Genomic DNA, 19,342 nt, shown 5'->3' on the forward strand with positions numbered 1-19,342 from the left:
AGAGGAGAGTGTGTGTGTGCGTGTGTGTGTGTGTGTGTGCGTGTGTGTGTGCGTGTGTGTGTGTGTGTGTGTGTGTGTGTGTGTGTGTGTGTGTGTGTGTGTGTGTGACATGGAAGGGCTGGGGCAATAGGAAGCGGATGGAGGGGAGTTTCTAAATTACAGGGTCTGTACAACAAAGAGTCCTGAGAGAAGAAGGGAGGAGAGGAAGAGGAGGAGGGAGAAGGTTCTACCTTCAGCTGAGCTGCCAACTGCAAAAAGAGAGGAGGAGAAAAAAAAACAAGAAAAGCGAGATCACGAAGATGTAAAACAGCAATTCAGGCACCAGCTACAGCTTTATTATCAATAACTTTAGTGAGAGCCCATTTTAAAAAGCAAACCATGAAAGAAGCAAGCTATAAAGGTGTAGATGCAGTTTACAAAAGGTGAAAGAAGATCAGACTGTAGTTGATGTTATTAGCAGGCTAAGAAGTTACTGGCATGGCATTAAGACACACTGTGTTACCTTAGAGACTTGTAATCATGAAATTATAAAAAAAGAAATTTGTCAGTTTAGATCATTATGTGTTATAATGTATTTTACAAGTTTTTCTTCACTCATAACTACTTGTGTTAGATCTTAAATGTTACTCCTAGACACTTCTATAGCAATGAAGATGACATACAAATGAGTTTTAGTGTTGTGGCTGCACGGATCGTTGCAATTTCTGGGCGTTATTCTGTGTGTTCCCTTTGTGTACACACACAATAAGACTAACCATTTGGTCACGTACACAAAATATATGTCATATCCACAACTGGCTAACTGTAAAAACATTTGTTTTTTTTGCCATAACTTTCATTTCAATAGTGAACAGCTTTTACAGAATTGAAGATGATATCCAGTTTTCCTCACTGCATCCATGTAAGTATTTATAAGAAGAACTAATGAGCAGTGCATTCCATTTTAATTTGGTAATATGCCAATCTCCAAACACTTATTTTTTAATTACTGAATATGTGATTATGCTATGCAACTTTTTTTTTTGTTGGTAAGTTTTAAAATATAATTTGACTAAAAACAGCGAACGCTGGTTTCATCTGTTCTGCATGTCCAACGCAACTTTTTAACTGAATCACATTTTCAGGTTAATGAGGAAAACCCAGTGGAGAAAGAGAGCTTGTTACACTGACCTTGTTCGAGAGAAAGTGGGAAGACCGTGATATCTTTTCCATGCTCATTTTCGACCTCACAGGTCACCCCGCCATTTATCATATCAGCAGTGGTTTTCAGGGTCAAAGTGCTCACCCACTTATTACCTTTCACTGTTATCGACTGGAGGGGAAGATAAAAAGGAAGGAAGAGAGATAAAGGAAAAAGGCCAAAGTAAATTAGTGTCGTTTGTCAAAATCCTTCTTTGCCTTTTGCCTATATGAGTTTGCAGTATAATTCTTCTTTTATTATTACTATCCACTTGTCTTATGAGTCCCATTCCTATTATTTTAAACAAACTTCTCATATGTGATATTTCTCTCTACCTCTCACTTACAAACAAAAAATCTGCTCGTGAAAATTATTAGTTGTGCTCTCATTTTTAATCTTCCAAACATCCCTACTAGTTTCTGACATTATCACATTTTTCAAAAAGATGATTAACGTTTTATCTTATTTTATCAGTTTATGTAATATTTAATAATGAAGGCGTACTCCCTCTACAAGTTTCTTAAAAGCTGTTTTCGCTTTTTTTTTAGTAGAGCTTTTGAAGTTTTACACAGTACTCTACCAAGAGTGATCTTAATACGTTATGAAACATAACACTTTAATCTTCTCATATTGACTCTAATGGAAACACAAATAGTAGCAGGGCGCTTTTCATTTGAAATACGCCTTACTATTATTTCCAAATGAGTTCCAATACATTCATTTTACTGATTCCTGTAAACTGTAAAGACTCATTTTTCTCTCAGCTTGACTCAGATGTCTACCTGTTCTCCTCCTGAGGGCTGCCAGGTGAAGTTAGGGGTAGGCACACCGTATGCTACGCACATAAGGGTCACCTTGTCTCCTTCCTTCCCCACCTTCACAGGAGCAGGAGGGTCAATCACTGGCTTTCCTGGACAGGGAATGAGAATGTCATGGGTAAACAAAGTGAACAATGCTGCATAACCTTAAACACATACAGTTATACCTCAGTTCTCCTTTCAACTTCTACTTCCAAGCTGCTCCCAATTCCTTCCTCTAACCAAAACAATACGCTGCACACTCTGGCACTGACCACTGTTATTATACTTTGTGTATTGGTATAGCGGTAGCAGTTCAGTGTGTAGTACATAGCAAGAGTTCATGAGTTAGTGAGCTATATCAAGCATAAAGTCAGAGTTTTCTGTCATTCTAAAGGCTCTATTTTCACCTCACTGAATCATCGTGGCAACTTTTGCTGAAGACATAACGTGGTTAGTACCAGAGTGTTCACAAATGTTTTTATTTACAGCATGCTTTACATACAATTCCCTGCTGGGGGAATGCGCTTAATATGTGCAAGCTGTTAAGCTGTACCTTAGATCAAGAAAGATGCCCAGTTGTAAAGTTACAGCAGTGAAAACATCTGTGTCACACTGTCACTAGAATGTAGATGTACTCAGAAAAGCCATACATGTATTTTTTGCCTACTGCTATGTCTCTTTTACACTGTTCAATTAACAAACTTTATTTCACTTTGATCTTCTGACAGACTGGTCTCCTTTTATGAGCTGTGAGACTCTAATCGGCACATCTAATTTGGCTGTTACATTAGCAATAAACATCAGCACCAAGAGCACACTTGGCATAAAATAATTAACTTGAATTAAAATGTTTGTTTTACTGCAGTGTGCAATAAATTCCAAGATTTAGCATTAATTTCTTGTCTTATGTGCGGAAGTATTACATTTTATTGTAATATTTTTTGCATTATTTATAGATTTTTATCACCGTTTTATCGTCATCATCTGATATTGGCTCTGACTTGAGTAGGTGGCACACATGCAGATCATTTTTTTAGGGAAAAAGAGTCATGTGACATGTGAAACACCCCGTTTCTCTGAGTGTGCAGAGAGAAGGAAACAGAGAAAGTTGATATATGACCATCTCGATACTACTCATTTTACCTGGAGTTTTTGGTTTTGTCAAGCCAAAGAGCTCAAAGAATGCCTGGCCTTGCTGAACATCCTTTATAGTATATAAACTCTTCTTACAATGAAGTTGGAATTCCACTTTTGTTTCCAAATAGTAGGCTCTAGAATGCTTACAGTTACCTTAACGGATTTAGCAGTGGAGAAACACGACAGCCTCTACAGCATGGCTTAAATTCTTCTATTTACTCTGAGATAAAGTTTTATAGTGTTCCTGTGAGTGTGGGTGTACTTGTTTCGTGCATGCACTTTTACCTTTGACTGTGAGGTTGACGCTAGCCTGGGACATCAGTCCTGGCACAGACGGAACAGCTCCAACACAAACATATTCTCCAGCATTTTGATAGGAAACATTTTGTATTGACAGAGTCCCGTTCTGAGACAGCACCTCAGAGCCCTGCAGAAACACAAGCACACTGAAGAAGAACTGGACTCATAATATTATGCTTCTGCTCTTTTTTTTTGTGAGTAGAACAGCGCTGTCAATATCTAATTTGATGGCACACCACTGTGATGGGAAAGCAGAAAAGGAATCTTCACACACACTGTTTGAAAGCGCAGTGATAACAAATCAAAGTCAGTCCTCCATGATGAACCTGTCTCTTGCAATTCTTCTCAACTTCTTCTCATAGGAATTCATCTTTCTAAGAACAAACACATTCTCTGCCCAGAAAACCAGCTGCCTGCGAGTTTCCATCACACCCAAGAGACACAACAATAGATACATAGGTTACAACAACAGACCTAACACTGGAGGAGCACTCTGCACATCACAAGTGGAGAAACAGGAATGAAGACTAAACACACCAAAGGTATATTTATGTGCAGTTTTACAGTATTAAATGTACCCAGATCCTTGAAATAGACAATCGAGAACAAATAATCTGTAAATAAAAAAATGTTTTTAAACATATTAAAGACAGAAAAGACGCTGTGCATGCTGTAGCTATCACTATGAATTTCTGTGTCAAGGAAGACAAGGTTTTTTTGCTACCGTAAAACTGAAAATATCCACAACAGAGTGAAACTGCATATGTAGTAGCAGTGTACTGCAGGCATAAGATTATGACCACTCAGATGTGACGCAGATAACACTGATTATCTCTCTGTCATAGCACCAGTGGGATATATTAGGGAGCATGTGAACATTTGGCACTCCTCTGACATCAACAAGGCATTTTCAGCCAAAGGACTGCCGCTGACTGGATATTTTTGTGAAAAAATCAGTATATCACCAGTTTCTGAAACACTTGAACCACCTTCCTTCCTTGTTCAGATGCTCAGTTTAAACTTCAGAAGGTAGTCTTAACCATGTCTACCTGTCTACATGCACTAATTTAAAGGAGTGCGATGGGCTAATTGGACACTTGCATTAACTGGTGTGTCTAATACAGTGGTCGGTGCATTGAGCCAAAATAAGGAATGAATTCTTGTTGACTTGGTGAATGTTGTTACTGTATGACACTGACAAGTTTTCATTTTAAAAACTGAGCATGCTTAGAAAGAACTTATTGGAAATGTGAGGATTTTATTTATTTATTGATTTCTTTTGTCCTAATGTTGACTCTGTACCTGTATCAAGCTTCAAGTCAGCTAAACAATCAATCATAGTGCCAGGCTGGTTGGTGTTTCTGATTTTATGTGAAAAACAGAAAGAATGCACACAAATACCACAACTCTTTTAAAGGGGGGGGGGGGGGGTGGCACACTTATTTACAACAAAAAAGAAAGAAAAATTGAGAAAATGATGAAACACACCTTTTTCCACTGAACTGTATGATTACGAGAAGCCTTGATCCTACACTGCCATGCTGCTTTGTCTCCAAGCATGACAACTTTAGATACAGCTGGTGTCACTTTTACTGGGTCAATGTCTGACAGAGAGAAAACAGAGAGCAATTAAAGATAAGATGGGGGGGGAGTCGACTGAAAACTATAGACCTTCTACACATTCTGAGGTGTTAAATAAGTGCCAATTCAAATTAAACAACAGTACAAAGCTAATGCACTTATTCTGAAGTCAAGCCCATTTTGAGCCCAAGTTAAGCCTATTCCATACACTTTCGAGGTTATCACTGCTTAATGTGTGTGATAAGATCAGATTAAACAGTGTGCTTGGGATAACATTAAAGTAACAGATGAAGTGTGAAAAATTGAATTGGATATCAGCCGGCTGACTGAACTTCATTAGAGCCTATTCCATGGAAACCTTTTAATTCTATGATTTACTGATGAAAAGAAAGGCTTCCTACATGGGAAGAACCACACAAACCGGAGATGCATTGTTCTTTCTGTGTGTTAACCCTCTTTAATTCAGCAATGTGTGTGTCTTTATGTGTATTTGGCTTACTCACAGTCGACAGTGAGGGCAATCGTCTTTTCCAAGGTAAAGTCAATCTCGAAATCTAATGCTGTGCACTTGTACTGTGCAGCATCAGAGCGCTTGACAGATTTCAGTATGAGAAGACCATCTTTACCTTGGGCCTCTTCTCCCTGAATATTAAAAAACAGGAATTACAAGTAAAAACCAAGCAAGAGGGTGACAGAGGTTGCAGTAGAGAAACAAATTTGCAACTAAATGTTGCCTTTTCTTTATCAAATGTGTGCATGAAATGATCTCATACATTTTTAGTGAACTCAAATGGAGGCTGGGGGTTCCCATCAGTCTCACATTTCATGGTTACAGTATCACCCTCTTTGACTGGTTGACTTGTGTTAAACAGCGAAAAGTAGATTTTGTCAGAAGGATCTAGACAGAGAAGAACAGACATGGAACAGATGAAAATTCCTTCAGTGGTTACATTTCACTGTTACACTATACATCATCAATCATAAATGAGTAATGCATTCCAGAAGAAATGCTTTCCCAGTGCCTCCTCCTGAGCCAACTGAGTCTTTTTCCTAAATGGGGTTTCTATCATATAATTCTCATCACCTTGATGTAGGTATAAGGACAGAAGTGAATATTTCTATATCTTTTGACTTTCTAACAGGGCATGTGGTGGATCGATTGATGCACAATAAAGATATATACAGAATCTAACATAATTAAATAAGAAATTGCAGAAACAATGTACTATTGACCTTCCTACACAAGAAGAATTATGAATTAATTTGTGTGTGAAGCAAATAAAAATTTATATGTGGTTAAAATATCTGATTTAAAATGTTCTTGCTAACTGGAATAAATTAATATGTCACCAAAGTTCATAAACCAAATGCAATTCCTCCCAACTACAAGAGGGAAGGGAAAGACCTCTGACTGGATACCCTCCCAAACGGCCTGCGCCCACCACTCACAGTTTAGGTTGATCTTGATGCGGTTAGAATCCATCGTTTCGATCTTGTTCCCCGGCATGCTGTACTCTACAGTACAGTAAAACTCTGAATCCTTGTCCTCTTTCATGGGCTGCATGTACAGGCTGCTCGTTACAGTGATGAGACCCGAAGTCTCCTTCACTTGTTTGGCAACCATGTATGTTTCTGACGGACAGGAAGGAAGGAAAAAGGGAAAACAGTTCTAAAATTAAAGGAATGCAGCAGATCAGGTTACAAATGAACGCAAACGGTGAAGATATATACATATCTATATATATCTATATATATATAAAGAACACATACTCTCTTGTTTGTCTTTGACCTCAGGAAGGGGTTTGGCATCTCTGAACCAGACAATTCTTGGAAGAGGAAACCCATTCTTCGTTTCACAGGTGCCGACCTGAAAAAACGACAATGGAAAAGCTATCAGAGAGTATGTATTTTTGGTCAGAATCGATAAATGTGCAAACAACGCATACAGACCTCTGAGCTAGAAGGAATTCCTGCAGTGATGGCCTGAGATGTTGTCAGTTTTGGGTGTTCGGGTGCAGCTGAGACAGAAAAAAGGACAACACAAGTTACAATTACAACACTATGATTCCCTTAATGAAAATCATTTTACAAACAGTATGTGCGCATAAACGCTCAACTTCCATATTTGTAATCCATCTCTCCTGACTTTCTGTAATTAAATTACACAGCAAACAGCCTTCTTCACATGATTTCATTTTGGCTTCCTTTGTGTTGGTTGAAGCGGGGTCAAATCACACATAAACACACACACATATACAGTAGGTTATGCTACACTATTTTGTCTGAGATAATATCGATATAACATTTTCCATTATATAATATAAGCGGAGATATATGCGGGTGCAAGTTTGGGCATGTCTAAGAGCAAGAGCTGTGTGTCAGCCTCCAGTGACGATGTAGTACCTGAAAAGGGAGCTGCTTTAACAGACTCCTGTGACGCATGATCCCTTGCAAAATACAAGAAAACTGTTCCCTCTGAAGGAGTGAACTACAAACTAGTTGCATCCCTACAGGCAAACACACACTGTCACATACAAGTAACTGAGTTACTTCAGTTAAATAAAGTAAGAAGGCATTGTTTTGTAGTTTTACTTAAAAATAAAAAAGACTATCTCTGTTACTTCTATGCTTACATTTGACTCCTGCTCCGTCACTACTCTTGCAATATAACGCTGCTGCTAATGGTTCTTGTTTTAGTACATTCACACTACAAATTAAGCAGTTTGTGGCTAACACTTGCTGATGTAAGCGTCAAACATCAACCAAACATCAACCAAATGTTGATGTTGGACACACACTGGTGCACACACGCAACCACAGGTGTGAGTATTCACTTACGTCAAGGTCAGCTTATCACTGCTTGCAACTGTTATCCACTTATATTAATAAACAGTAGATTTCTTTCTGTGTCTAAGTCATTACTCAGTATTTTTAAACTCTGGTCATTCCCACATGCCAGATGCACAGAAATGAATTTAGATCCACATTGACGACTTGATTCATTGTGTGGGAGCAACTCTGCCAATAAAAAATGTTTAGCTTGTAAGTTTCCTGAGAGAAAGACCCCAGGCTATTGCAGCTTAACCCACTGGAGACCTCATAACTCAGTCCCATTAAGTTAAGCCAGGGCAGCCACACTATAACTCAACCCCAATGAGTCAAATGGTCAAATGGGAACAAAGAATAATTGCTATTCTATAAGACAGCCTGTTTTCTTAGTACTGTGGGCCTTAAGTACACCTCAAAGTCCTTTGTCAAATAACACTCCATTGAGGTATTGTTGAACACTGGTGTTCTCACAATTAATAGCTTATTTTATGAGATTCTTTTAAACTTTGGTGCCTCTGAGTGCATAAATGTTAATGGATAACCTGAAAGCTTCAAGCGGACTGATCACTAAACAAAAGGCTATTCTGTCACTCTCACAATGCATATTCTCCCCTTTTCTCCCTTTAATCCAGATACCAGTGAATCCTACTCATTTTGGTGCTTTGGAGGGGCAAAGACAGAGTAGTCTGCACCATGATTAGCTGGCGGCATGTTAGTGATAAATCTGGACTCTTAAAAAGGAGAGATATATTAGAAATGACACGTGTGATTGAACTATTCATCAGTAGTGTCAAGAGTGATTAGGTTGTGGTTAATTAAACTCTGGAGATCTTATCAAAAGGAAATGGTAATCTCAAGTATTGGAGAAAGCTCCAAAGAACTACATGCAGTGAAAGAAATAAGATATTCTTCAAGGACAATTTTGGTAAATTATACTATATGATAAAACTTTTCTAAAGATATATAGAATGGGCGTAATGTAAATATTTACAAATTCAAATCAGCAACATGCATGAGATACAATTAAGCTACCTCGTAATCAAAGTATGCATTAATGCAGATCTCATATATTAAAGTCATAAACATTAGTGGCAATGACAATTAAATGAAAACTTAACTTCAGGGAGTAACCTTGAGGTCAAGTAAAGGGCTAAAGGGCACTGGCAAACTTACAAAAGACCTTCAGAGAAGTGGTACCATCTGGAGACCCAGCAGGGTCAGTGACTTGACAGGTGAAGTTTAGCTCATCAGAGGGTTTAACAGAGGAAATGGTCAAAGTGAAGTCTTCTCCAATCTTGATCCGATCTGTCAGAGGGGTGCCAGGGTCAACCTTTTTCTCCTTACCCTGACAGAAAGCTATACGTGTTCTAGTTCCCAAATCCTGAATGGATGGTTCCAAGGAAGAACATAAGAAGATAGAAGTCAGATGAAACAAGAACAAGAAAATTGTATTTTTTCACAGAGCATTACTTTTAAACTTTGGGTGCAAAATAGCTCTAATGTCACTTTTTTTTTTCTTTTTGTTTTGTTTTTTGCTATTTAGAAATGTTAAAACTGTGGAAGAAAATGAACATCTAGAAATTACTTACAATGTACCATTCAACAATTGTGCCAGTTGTTAATGGGGTGACTGTGCAGGGCAGTGAGGCTTTCTCTTCCTTTAACACCTCCACTTTAGGCTTCACAACCACATTCACGTTTCCACTGCTTACGACTGAAAAGAACACACAAAAAAGAAAAAAGAACAAGGATCACTGCAAAATGCAACATGTAGCAGAATTTTACAAAATATATGGAGAGACACAATGTGATATTACGGCAATAATATTGTCGTATGATTGAAGAAAAAATCATTTTTTTGCATATAAATATTTCTTGTAATTTCTGCTGCCCTCTTGGTGAGGTCTGGTAATCCTCAAATACATATCAGTTACAGTAATTATTTATCCCTTGGACTGCTACACTACTGCACAGCAGTCATCTCAAAGATAGGCAACTATAAAACCACTATATGTTATTAGATTGAAGGCTTCTGTGTTTGTTTAAAACCCTCAGGGCTTCTGATTGTTCAAATTCTGTGTTACAAGAAACAGGCTCAGACGTGTAATGTCCGTGAGGGACACAGCACTAGAACAGACCTTTTCATGAAGCACCTTGGGCTTTTTGCACTCGTCAGCACTCACATAAACATCAGCAACAAAAAGCTGTAGTCTATGATTACCACATGCCTAGTGGAAACACATAATGTAGCCACGAACAATTCCCTCATGCATTGATCCCCCTCTGCAGACAATATTATAAAGAGTTACACATAGTTGAATCCCTTCAGAGATGACAACTGACACCAAGAATTACACAATCTGCTACAGCAAAATATTATTATCTTAAGCGTATACGCTATATAAAACTGACATTAAAAGAAGTATTTAACTGATATCTCTTAACCACTTCCAATGTGTAAGCTTTAGGTGTATATCTCAACATCATTAAATCTGGACTACAGTAGCTAATGAATGCAGGACTTGCAAGCTACAAGTATCAGTCCTCCCATATAGGTGTATCAGCAGGAGTGGAAGCTGTTAAGGGACCAAGGGGGAAGCTATAAATCCCTGGTGACTGGCACTGTCAGTGTTCTACATTCAGTAGAGACATTAGGATACACACAGTGTCCCAGATTTTTATGCGAGAATATGCAGCTGGGAACAGAAGGACCCTGACTGGTTCCTGTGGGGATAAGGAATAGTACAGCTCTTTAAACTCTCTTCACATCCAGCTATGGACAAACAATGTGACAACTAGAACACATTCCTCAGAGGAGAGGCTAGAAAAAAGCACGGATATTAATGGAGAGCTGGAGAGGAAAGGAAAGGAAAGGTAAGGGAAGGAAAGGAAAGAACGAGAAAGGAAAGGAAAGGAGCTCAATTTCTGCTAATGAAGTCAGTGCAGCAAATACTTTATTATAAATCATATAGCGGTCGTCATACACATGCCAGCAGACTGCTGTGATTGTGAAGCTTTAATGCATTGAAACAAATGACAATGTCACTTGGGTGACACTCGGTGATTCATATCATATAAAAATATTTTGCCAAGAATAGTTATACGGATGACATTCCAAAAATCTAAATGTCTAGACTTTATCTGTTTAGCTACACTTCCTAAGAAACATTCCCATTTTTTTCTCATAGTACTGATGCTACAGATCTAGAGTCAAATTAATATTAAAATTGGAGGAATATATATGGCTAATGAACAACCAACCCCAATATTTTTTATGATATCATAAATTAATTATTGCATCCATTTCTGGACCAAAAAATCTACAGCTGAATAATTCATTTGTTGTGAGAAAGCACCAAGAGTGCAGAGTATGGACTGCTGGGGGATCAGAGCTGTTTGACAGCCTAGTTTTAATAACAGCGTGGAGAAATGCAGATGGAGAAGATGAAAGAGTGTTTGCTCAAAATGTCTGAAGAGAGATGAGAGCAGCTGAGCGATGGTCACCTTGTTAGGAGTCTACTGTGAGGAGAGAGGGGAAAGGATGCAAGGAAAGACGGAGAGCACATATAGATAAAGATAGTGGTGGAGTAAGTACTCAGACACAGAGTGTTTGCTCTTTGTTTTGCATGTCTGTTAGTGGGACACATTCCACTGGGGTCAAATACCGTGATTCACCACATGGGTCAAAGGTCAGTTACGTGCTGACATTTTGATGAAATGACTCACTTCCTTTGCATTTCCTCTTTCACTTGCCTTAGATCTATTTTTATCCCCATGCTTGTTTTCATGTATATTTATCCTTTTTTTTCCTCTACAGTCCCATACAGCATCCCTCTCTCTCACTAAATATTTTGGTTGGTCAACTCAGCAGCTCTCAGATGAACCAACATTAGTTTTACAAACCAAGTCTCATGTTCTGAGCTTGTAAGAGGGATGTGGCCCAGAGAAATCCACTGTTTCTGCGCCAACACAAACAGCGAGGCAGACTAGCAAATGTACGAGAATGCGTGAGTAAATGAAGTGCAGCACTTTCAGACAGCACTCAGGATTTAAGAGTCCCGTCGAGTGGCGCATGGGAAAAACACACACTCAAACACACCACATTAAATCAAGTGACTTTCTGGCAGATCCACAGAGAGCCCAGGTCTTTAGCTGGTTGGACGATTTGGTTGGCTAATATCCACGTTAGTCTCATGGCTCAAAGGATGGTAACACTCATTGGCCTGGCCACCACTTTGGCGCAGACTGCAGTATCCCCGAAAATGTTTAAGTAAATTGTGATCTGGTGTGACCTGGTGTAAGGCAGCCTGTCCCTGTTGTCCAGCTTGGACTGACTAACTGCAACTAACTGCCATCTAATTTATAAATGCAGACTTGCCAACACTCTGCAAACAAGCTGAGTTCGTTTGTGTCAGCGAGCACAACTCATGTGTGACGTGCCTTCTCACAACAAGAGACTCAACTCAACTGTTTGCCATTTGGTTGTATTCTGGTTATAATGACAACTAACTGTCATCTTAGCAGTTATAGACTTAGTCCCAGTCTCTAATGTAACCATTTTAAAGGCAGAGAAACTGCAAGTTTATTGCCCACAGTTTCAATAATTTTGGTTGTGTCATGGTCTCAAACTGCTGTTTTCCTTAATGTGATTGTAACATTACTGTGGACAATTTTATAGCACTATCATAAATTTGCTAGGCACAATGAAATAACCACTACTGAAGTCTTACTTCAAGTACTGTTAAAAGCCCTATTTGTTTATTTTATGCGACTATAATAGTCAGCTACTATCTGTCGAAACAGCCTGTGTAAAAGCGTTAGCATAAAGCCCAGAACAAAAAAGTCCAGCCAGGATTACTGGAAGAGAAGAAGGAATATTATAGCTTAAAAGAGCTCATCGGTACCCTGCCCCTCTCCCTATGCCAACCTCTTTTTTTGCCTCCAACTATTTGTCACTTTACTCTCGGTCATGCTCTCTTTCAAATGCATCCTTTGGTGTCATTCACAGTATGTTTGAGTCCAGAGGGAGGTCTCCTGCTCTGTGTTTTACACACGAGGCAGCTGGACAGACAGAGATAGGCAATTAAAGCATAATTAGAGAGTCCTCTGTCCAATCTGAGCCTAGAGCAGCATCTGTGTGCGCGCAAGAGTGTTTGTGTTTTTAGAAACATAGGCAGTTGGCTGTCACTGTATGTGTGAGTGAGTGTGAGAGAGAGAAAGAGAGTGGTGGGGGCTGTCTGAGGGAGTACTAGCTGCATGGGGGTCTCGTTAACTGATGCGGGCTAGATAATCGGATTTAGCCAAAGAGAAGGAAAGTGTGTGTGTGAGGTGGTGTGCGATGGGGTGCATGACCGGATAGAAAGACAGATGGGAACAAGACCGTCAGACTGTGACCTGTACACACACTCTCACATGCACACACACACACAGTTACTCTTACAGTATATCTATAATGCATGTGATATGTATGAGCAACTGAACTGCCCCAAAAGCTACAGTTGAGCACATTGTGTGTAGAAAAAAAAAGAAATCAAGTCTGCAGTCAAAGTATCATGGTGGAGTGCAGCATATCCAGAGAGTCCCACATCTACTGAAAAGTTAATGTGAAACGCTATGTGTCTGCCTCGTTTTGCCCTTTTCTTCAACTTGTTTTTCTGCCTACTTCTTGTCTATACACTTGTTATTAACACACTGGCACACACACAAACACACACAAGTGGGTGCCCCTCATTATGAAAAGAACCAGCTGGATCCTCTTTCTCCTGTCCTCGTTTTCTCTGTTGTTTTTGCTTCACCTACTGCCGCATTCTGGACATCAAACCAGGAGCCTCTTTCTCTATTCGACACTCCTCTGCTTATCCCTCATTCTCAAAGAGCATTCTTTAATACCCAATGCACAATCTTGCCTATGTGTCTTTTCTGTGCATGAGAGCAAAAAGAATAGAAGAAAGAAAATAACGACAGGAGAAGAAAGGGAGAGTGGAGAAAAAGAAAGTGGAAGAAGAGACAGTATATGCTCAAAACTAGCCTAATCTACAGGGGAATCACTGGAATTTACTAACTAGCCTTACTATTTGATGACACTATACCCCTGTTGTTACTAGTAGCACCTGCTTGCCTACCTTTCTACTTGGGTAAGGACTGATGGATGATGCCAGTATTACATTTCACTTAACATGTGTCAGAGACATTAACTCTGGTGCCAACACTGTGATAAAATGTGCAGGAAGATCATCAGGAATCAAGTATAAAGTTGGAACAGGGGGAAAAAGGTGTGTGTGTTTGTGAAAATGTGTGTGGTCCAAAACATCCTTGGCCTCTAACAGGATTAGTGTGTTTGACTGTTGGCAAAGCAAACAGCATGCAGCAGGAGACACTGCCATCAATGTCATAAGAACAGAGTCACCTACAGCACAAGGTTACTAAAAAAACCCACATCTATAATTCTTCACTTTCCACTGAACAGCAGCTTTTACAATAGAAAGCAATATTTCTCCATCTCTTTACACTTTTCTTCTATTTTTTGTACAAACTGCAGCTGATTCTCTTCTTGTTCATATTCATGTACATAGAATGTACAGTACTGTAGCTACCAAGGAGACATGCATTTTTCATTAGCTAAGCTGTAGGCTACACAGTGGCTTGTGTTGTTGGGTCTTTGTGTATTTAGAGACTATTAATGTTCAACTGAACCTTCAGTCAAGAGTCTCATTTTCTATCACAAAGCGAAATAAGGAATGAAAGCAAAAAAATTACAACTTAAGACTGCACTTCTTTGTATCAGTGATGGAAATTAATTGTATTAAAAGAGGTAAAAAAAAATTTCTGCCAACACATAGTAGAATTGGACACTATCACCAGAAATACTGTGTGAGCAGCACACAGGCCAGAGTGTGTGGCAGGGTTCCCTCAGCTCAGTGATACTGATATTGGCTGTTAATGTTACAGACTGGATCGTACTCAAATTGTGTGTTTACAGCGCCCTTCATGTTCGCTCACTTCTCACATTCATCTGCTACCAGGGAACAGTCGGCCCTGCTCTGGAAATTCACTTTGTTCGGTGAGTTTCATTTTGGCGGACAAATTCAATCCATGTCAGAAACTTACCCATGAGGGCCAGATATAAAAAAGCTAAAGTGAATACAAAGAGTTTAAATGTATTGTGACATGGGTACACAATATATATGTGTGTGGTAAGTGTTGGTGTGCGTGTCTGTTAGGGGTCTGGCTGGGTCACGCTGCCAGAGTCGGGGTGGGTCCTTGTATGGCCTGGAGTCGTCAACGCCTGACTGATGAGAGAAGAACAGGTGCAGCACGGGAGCAGCAGCTGCTGCAAAACACACACAGCAGACACACATCCCACACAGACGTCCCACACACCAACCATAAATGCCCCATAGACAGGGCAGGGAGAAAAAGGGGAAGTCTGCCAATCAAAAAAAAAGAAAAAAGCAACCCAAGGTTTGTGGAAGTAAAACTTTTAGCTACCAAGGTGATGAAAAATAGAAACAATTTTTTGTCAAACAGACAGAAACACAGCACAGATTCTCAGTCTGTCTCCTTGGTAACTGCTACTGATAAGTGTATCTATACTAGATCTGACTGAGTGCTGCAATGTATGTGGGATTTCTGTTAAGTGTTGACCTTTGAGAAAGACTTTCAGATATGAATCTGATGGTGATTAGATTCCCACTGTGGTTTACTTTATTAATGAGGGAGAAGAAAAGAATGAATACAATAGAGTGAAGAAAAAATGTGAAGTCAGAGTCAATACTGGGGTCAAAGGACAGTTATTATATGAGCGATATGGCCATAAATGTTGCTGGTGTTTTTTTTCTCTCTCCAAGTGCTTTACATCCTATAACGCTAAAAAGTAAACATGTCTTGTTACTTTCCCTGCTCTCACCACAATATATGTAAATCAGTTTGGCAAAACATCTCATACTCTGATGTACTAACACAGATATTTTGCAGTGCATGCAGAGCAAGTAGCTCTTTTTGTGCTACTTGTGTTCGCCACTGTGTTGATACATACCACGAGACAGACGTTTCCCCAAGTGGGAATGAAAGCATTTCAAGTGTCTTAACAGAAGATTCATGAGAGTCCCAGAAGAACTTGATGTTCTAAACAAATTCCTTTATGCCTGATTAATTTGCAACTGCAATTTGTAACTGTGCTTCGAAATTAAAATAGATGGTCTGTTAGTGAATATGCACCAAAGAATTGATAGAAATTCTTCAGCAGCTCCTAATAAAAAAGGAAGAAGAAAGAAAGAAAACACAAAAAGCCAGGGATTGACTGTAATGAACTTCACAAGAATTCCCAGGCAAAAAACTCTTCTTTGAGGATTGTTTCAAGCCAATGTTACACAGACAGCAGCACTCAAGTACCAATTACAGCAACCAGAGATTTACCTTCAGTCTTGTAAATCTCATCTCACCGTTCACAACCCAGTTTAAAGCCTCCTTAGTCATAACTCTGGGTCGATAGCAGAGGTCTATTGTACCTCGAAGATGATATCTGATCTAATTGGTGTCAAACACAATAATATGTTTAGTGCTCATATTTCATTGCTTGGTGCATCTGGGTGCTCGTGTTTTTTATCGATTGTTGTATCTGTACGGGTTTTCAAGTGGGTCTTGATTAAAAGGAAGATAGATGGATCCAGGATATTCAGATGCCATATATTAACATCCGGACATGCGGGATAGGAAGATGCCTTGCTGTCTTCCTGTCTGGGCTTGTACTGATGTACCACCTAAGAAGAAGTACAATTCACACCTGGGACCCTGCAGCAAAACATAACCCCCACACCCTCCCACACCCCAAGCACACACACACACACACACACACACACACACACACACACACACACACACACACACACACACACACACACACACACACACACACACATTCAGGTTGCTACAACTTTTTTATGAGAGGGGAGGCAAAGGAGAGCCTGTAAAGGGAAGACAGATTTTAGATGTCAAATAAGATTTCTGTGACCTGTTATTAACTTTTTTCTTGCATTAGCTTAATTTGTTTCCTCTCTTGGGCTGCAGCATCAGCCTTCTTGCTTAAAATCTGTTTTATCTTTGGCGTCTGAAGTCCAAGGCATGCTCTCAATGACGCTGAAGTGATTAGCACTTAAAACACGTTTCACTTGATGTGGATTCAGAGGTCGAGCTTCATTTGAAATGAGTAAGGGAGACAGAGGACAGAGTAAGGAGGGAACATGGAAATTAGTTTAGGTCTGATCTTCCCGGGGACTTGATGTTGACGTAATGCAGCTGAGCCAAATACAAGGCTTATAGCAGTTAGCCTTGTTTGCATCATGGGTGCATCCAACTTAGTGCTGCAACATGCAGAGCCCCCAGTCATCACAAAGTCTGATTACTCTACATTCCAAGCTGCCTGTGTGTAGGAGAGGGTTGGAGTGGAGGGCAAAAAGGTAGCATCACAGTGGGTGCCGTTACGACAGATAAATCAAAGCTTTACTAGTGTGTGCGTCGTGTCATCTTGCGGCAGTTTAGGGGTTCAATACAAACAGTGTGAAGAGGGCTACAAGGTCGGCCCCTCACTCTCTCTTTTGTGTGCTGGAAGATTCCCTTTTGTCGGTCTTGCTGCTCCGGCAACGGGGTGAGAAGTCAGCCCCTTTCAAACACAGGAGTTTGGAGCTATGTGGTCAATAAGAGCATGTTTGTATGTGTGTGAGGTGGTGTGATTGTCCTCTTCGACATGAGCCTGTGAGTCAGAAGGAGAAAATCAGGATGAGGATAGAAGGTACAAGCCATGTTAGATATATATAAAAAAAATTACAAAAGACAGGGCATGAGCAGAATATGAATGTGCCGAGCTGACACTGCGGTCCTACGCCTCTTTCTGCAGAGGCAATTGTAAAAAAAAATATAAGAAAAAAATTAGAACAAAGCCAGTAAATCTTACAAAGAAATTATAAATAGAGCTATTATGCATGAGTCTTGTGAGTTTAAGTGCTGTGTAAGGGCTTCTGCAAAAGTAGGTTTGATACATCACCTCACTGATAAACCAAAGGATTCTCTGAGTGTCCTTCCCCATTAGAGTTAGCTGGGTAAAACCAAACTCATCTCTCATACAGACTAATTCTTTTATAAGGCTAATGTCTTTTAGCTGACACAATCTTGTACCATTATATCTGACTCCATTAAGAGTGAGTTAGCACAACAATGGCCAGTGTCTTGCTCCTAGCAGAATTCGCATTAGGGGTTTAATATCGGGGAAAAAAGCAATACGTGCAAGATTGGATAAAAATATCAAGTAGATTTCATTACTTTTTGAATCAAAGGGCACAAAACAGAGAGGGTCGCCAATTACAGCAGTATGTCTCCTCCTTGCTGCCTTTCATTTTCAGTGGGAACTCAATTTGGTGAAAGGGGTAAGGCAAGAGAGGGTGGGGGTGTATGTGTGTCCCGATCGACTCTGAGAGAACCCAATCAGTGGATGTCACTAAAAGGGCAAAGATGAGAAAAGGTGTTAATATTTAATGTTTCAGGGGCCTCCGAATCTGGGCATCCTTTCCATCTTCTCCCTCTTCCATCCATCCTGCCTCAGGCGTTCCAATTAACATACCCTGTCCCCCACCCACCACCCCCATCCCAACACCGTCTCCCAGTCTTTCCCGCTATTCCTGTCCTTTCTTGAAACACAGCCCGTGGCAAAAATAAAATGTATAAATAGGATGAGAGAGGAGGCAGGAATGGTGAGATATGCAGAAAAAAATGAGAAGAGGAGCTTGACTGCAGTGTGGTGCAAAGTTTGAATGAGAAGTTGAGAAAGCTAGAGGGTCTCGAGGAAGAGGGAAAGCAGGAGACGCAGGAGAAAAAGGAGGAGTTAAAAATGAAGTGCAGGAGAGGGAGAAAGACAAAGTGAGGGAAGGAGAAGCTCTCTTGTGTGTTTCCAATTCCACTCTGCCTCTACCTATTTATTAAGGTAAATGACTTGCTTTAATGGGCCAAAATGATATGCAGTGTTTGGCAGAAGCAATCTGCTTGCATATGTTGTCAGTAATGTCGCTGGCGTCCATAATAGGCTATCCTAATGAGGTGCATTCAGTGATGAGAGAGGCAGTAAAGATTATAAATTGCTCACAGGATCCCATAAAGGATGGGGCAGCCCTGGAAAGATGATGGATGAATGACAAGCGACTGACAATCATGAGGGGCAAACTGGAGTATTATAAATGTTCTGTTTGTGTATGTGCTTTTACAGATTTCAGCAAAAGCAGAGTGATGTACGGCTCTTATAGTGATTTAAGTGGGTGACTCACAGCAGGCTGATTTTATCCTGTGTCCTGAGTTTTAGTCTCTAGCAAGAGTCAAGCTCCAGCACACATTTCCTCTGATGTAACCACTAGAATCTATTATTAAATCTCAGTGCCTAATGCCTGCTTTGCCTCAGTTCCATAACAGAGAGCAGAGCTTTATCCGGAGCAAAAACATAACTGTTTGTACAAACTATGACTGGCCAACTATA

At 39.9% G+C, this 19,342-nt stretch overlaps 1 protein-coding gene across 3 annotated transcripts in view; it reads right to left on the bottom strand.

The window, feature by feature from the left end:
- Positions 1–19,342, bottom strand: part of bcam (basal cell adhesion molecule (Lutheran blood group)) — a 48,064-nt gene that overhangs the window by 6,679 nt on the left and 22,043 nt on the right. For 2 of the 3 annotated variants that reach the window (XM_082551629.1, XM_082551631.1), the window contains exons 2-13: positions 9,417–9,541; positions 9,001–9,208; positions 6,949–7,016; positions 6,769–6,865; positions 6,448–6,630; positions 5,772–5,896; positions 5,502–5,640; positions 4,906–5,021; positions 3,403–3,544; positions 1,963–2,090; positions 1,171–1,312; positions 231–248 (exon numbers count right to left, since the gene is read on the bottom strand). In XM_082551629.1, coding sequence (XP_082407755.1) covers positions 231–248; positions 1,171–1,312; positions 1,963–2,090; positions 3,403–3,544; positions 4,906–5,021; positions 5,502–5,640; positions 5,772–5,896; positions 6,448–6,630; positions 6,769–6,865; positions 6,949–7,016; positions 9,001–9,208; positions 9,417–9,541 — 1,491 coding nt within the window. The remainder of the gene's footprint in view (positions 1–230; positions 249–1,170; positions 1,313–1,962; positions 2,091–3,402; positions 3,545–4,905; positions 5,022–5,501; positions 5,641–5,771; positions 5,897–6,447; positions 6,631–6,768; positions 6,866–6,948; positions 7,017–9,000; positions 9,209–9,416; positions 9,542–19,342) is intronic. The other variant, XM_082551630.1, reaches the window with a different exon arrangement.

This window comes from Aulonocara stuartgranti, assembly GCF_965226115.1.
Source record: "Aulonocara stuartgranti genome assembly, chromosome: 11".
NCBI lineage: Eukaryota > Metazoa > Chordata > Actinopteri > Cichliformes > Cichlidae > Aulonocara > Aulonocara stuartgranti.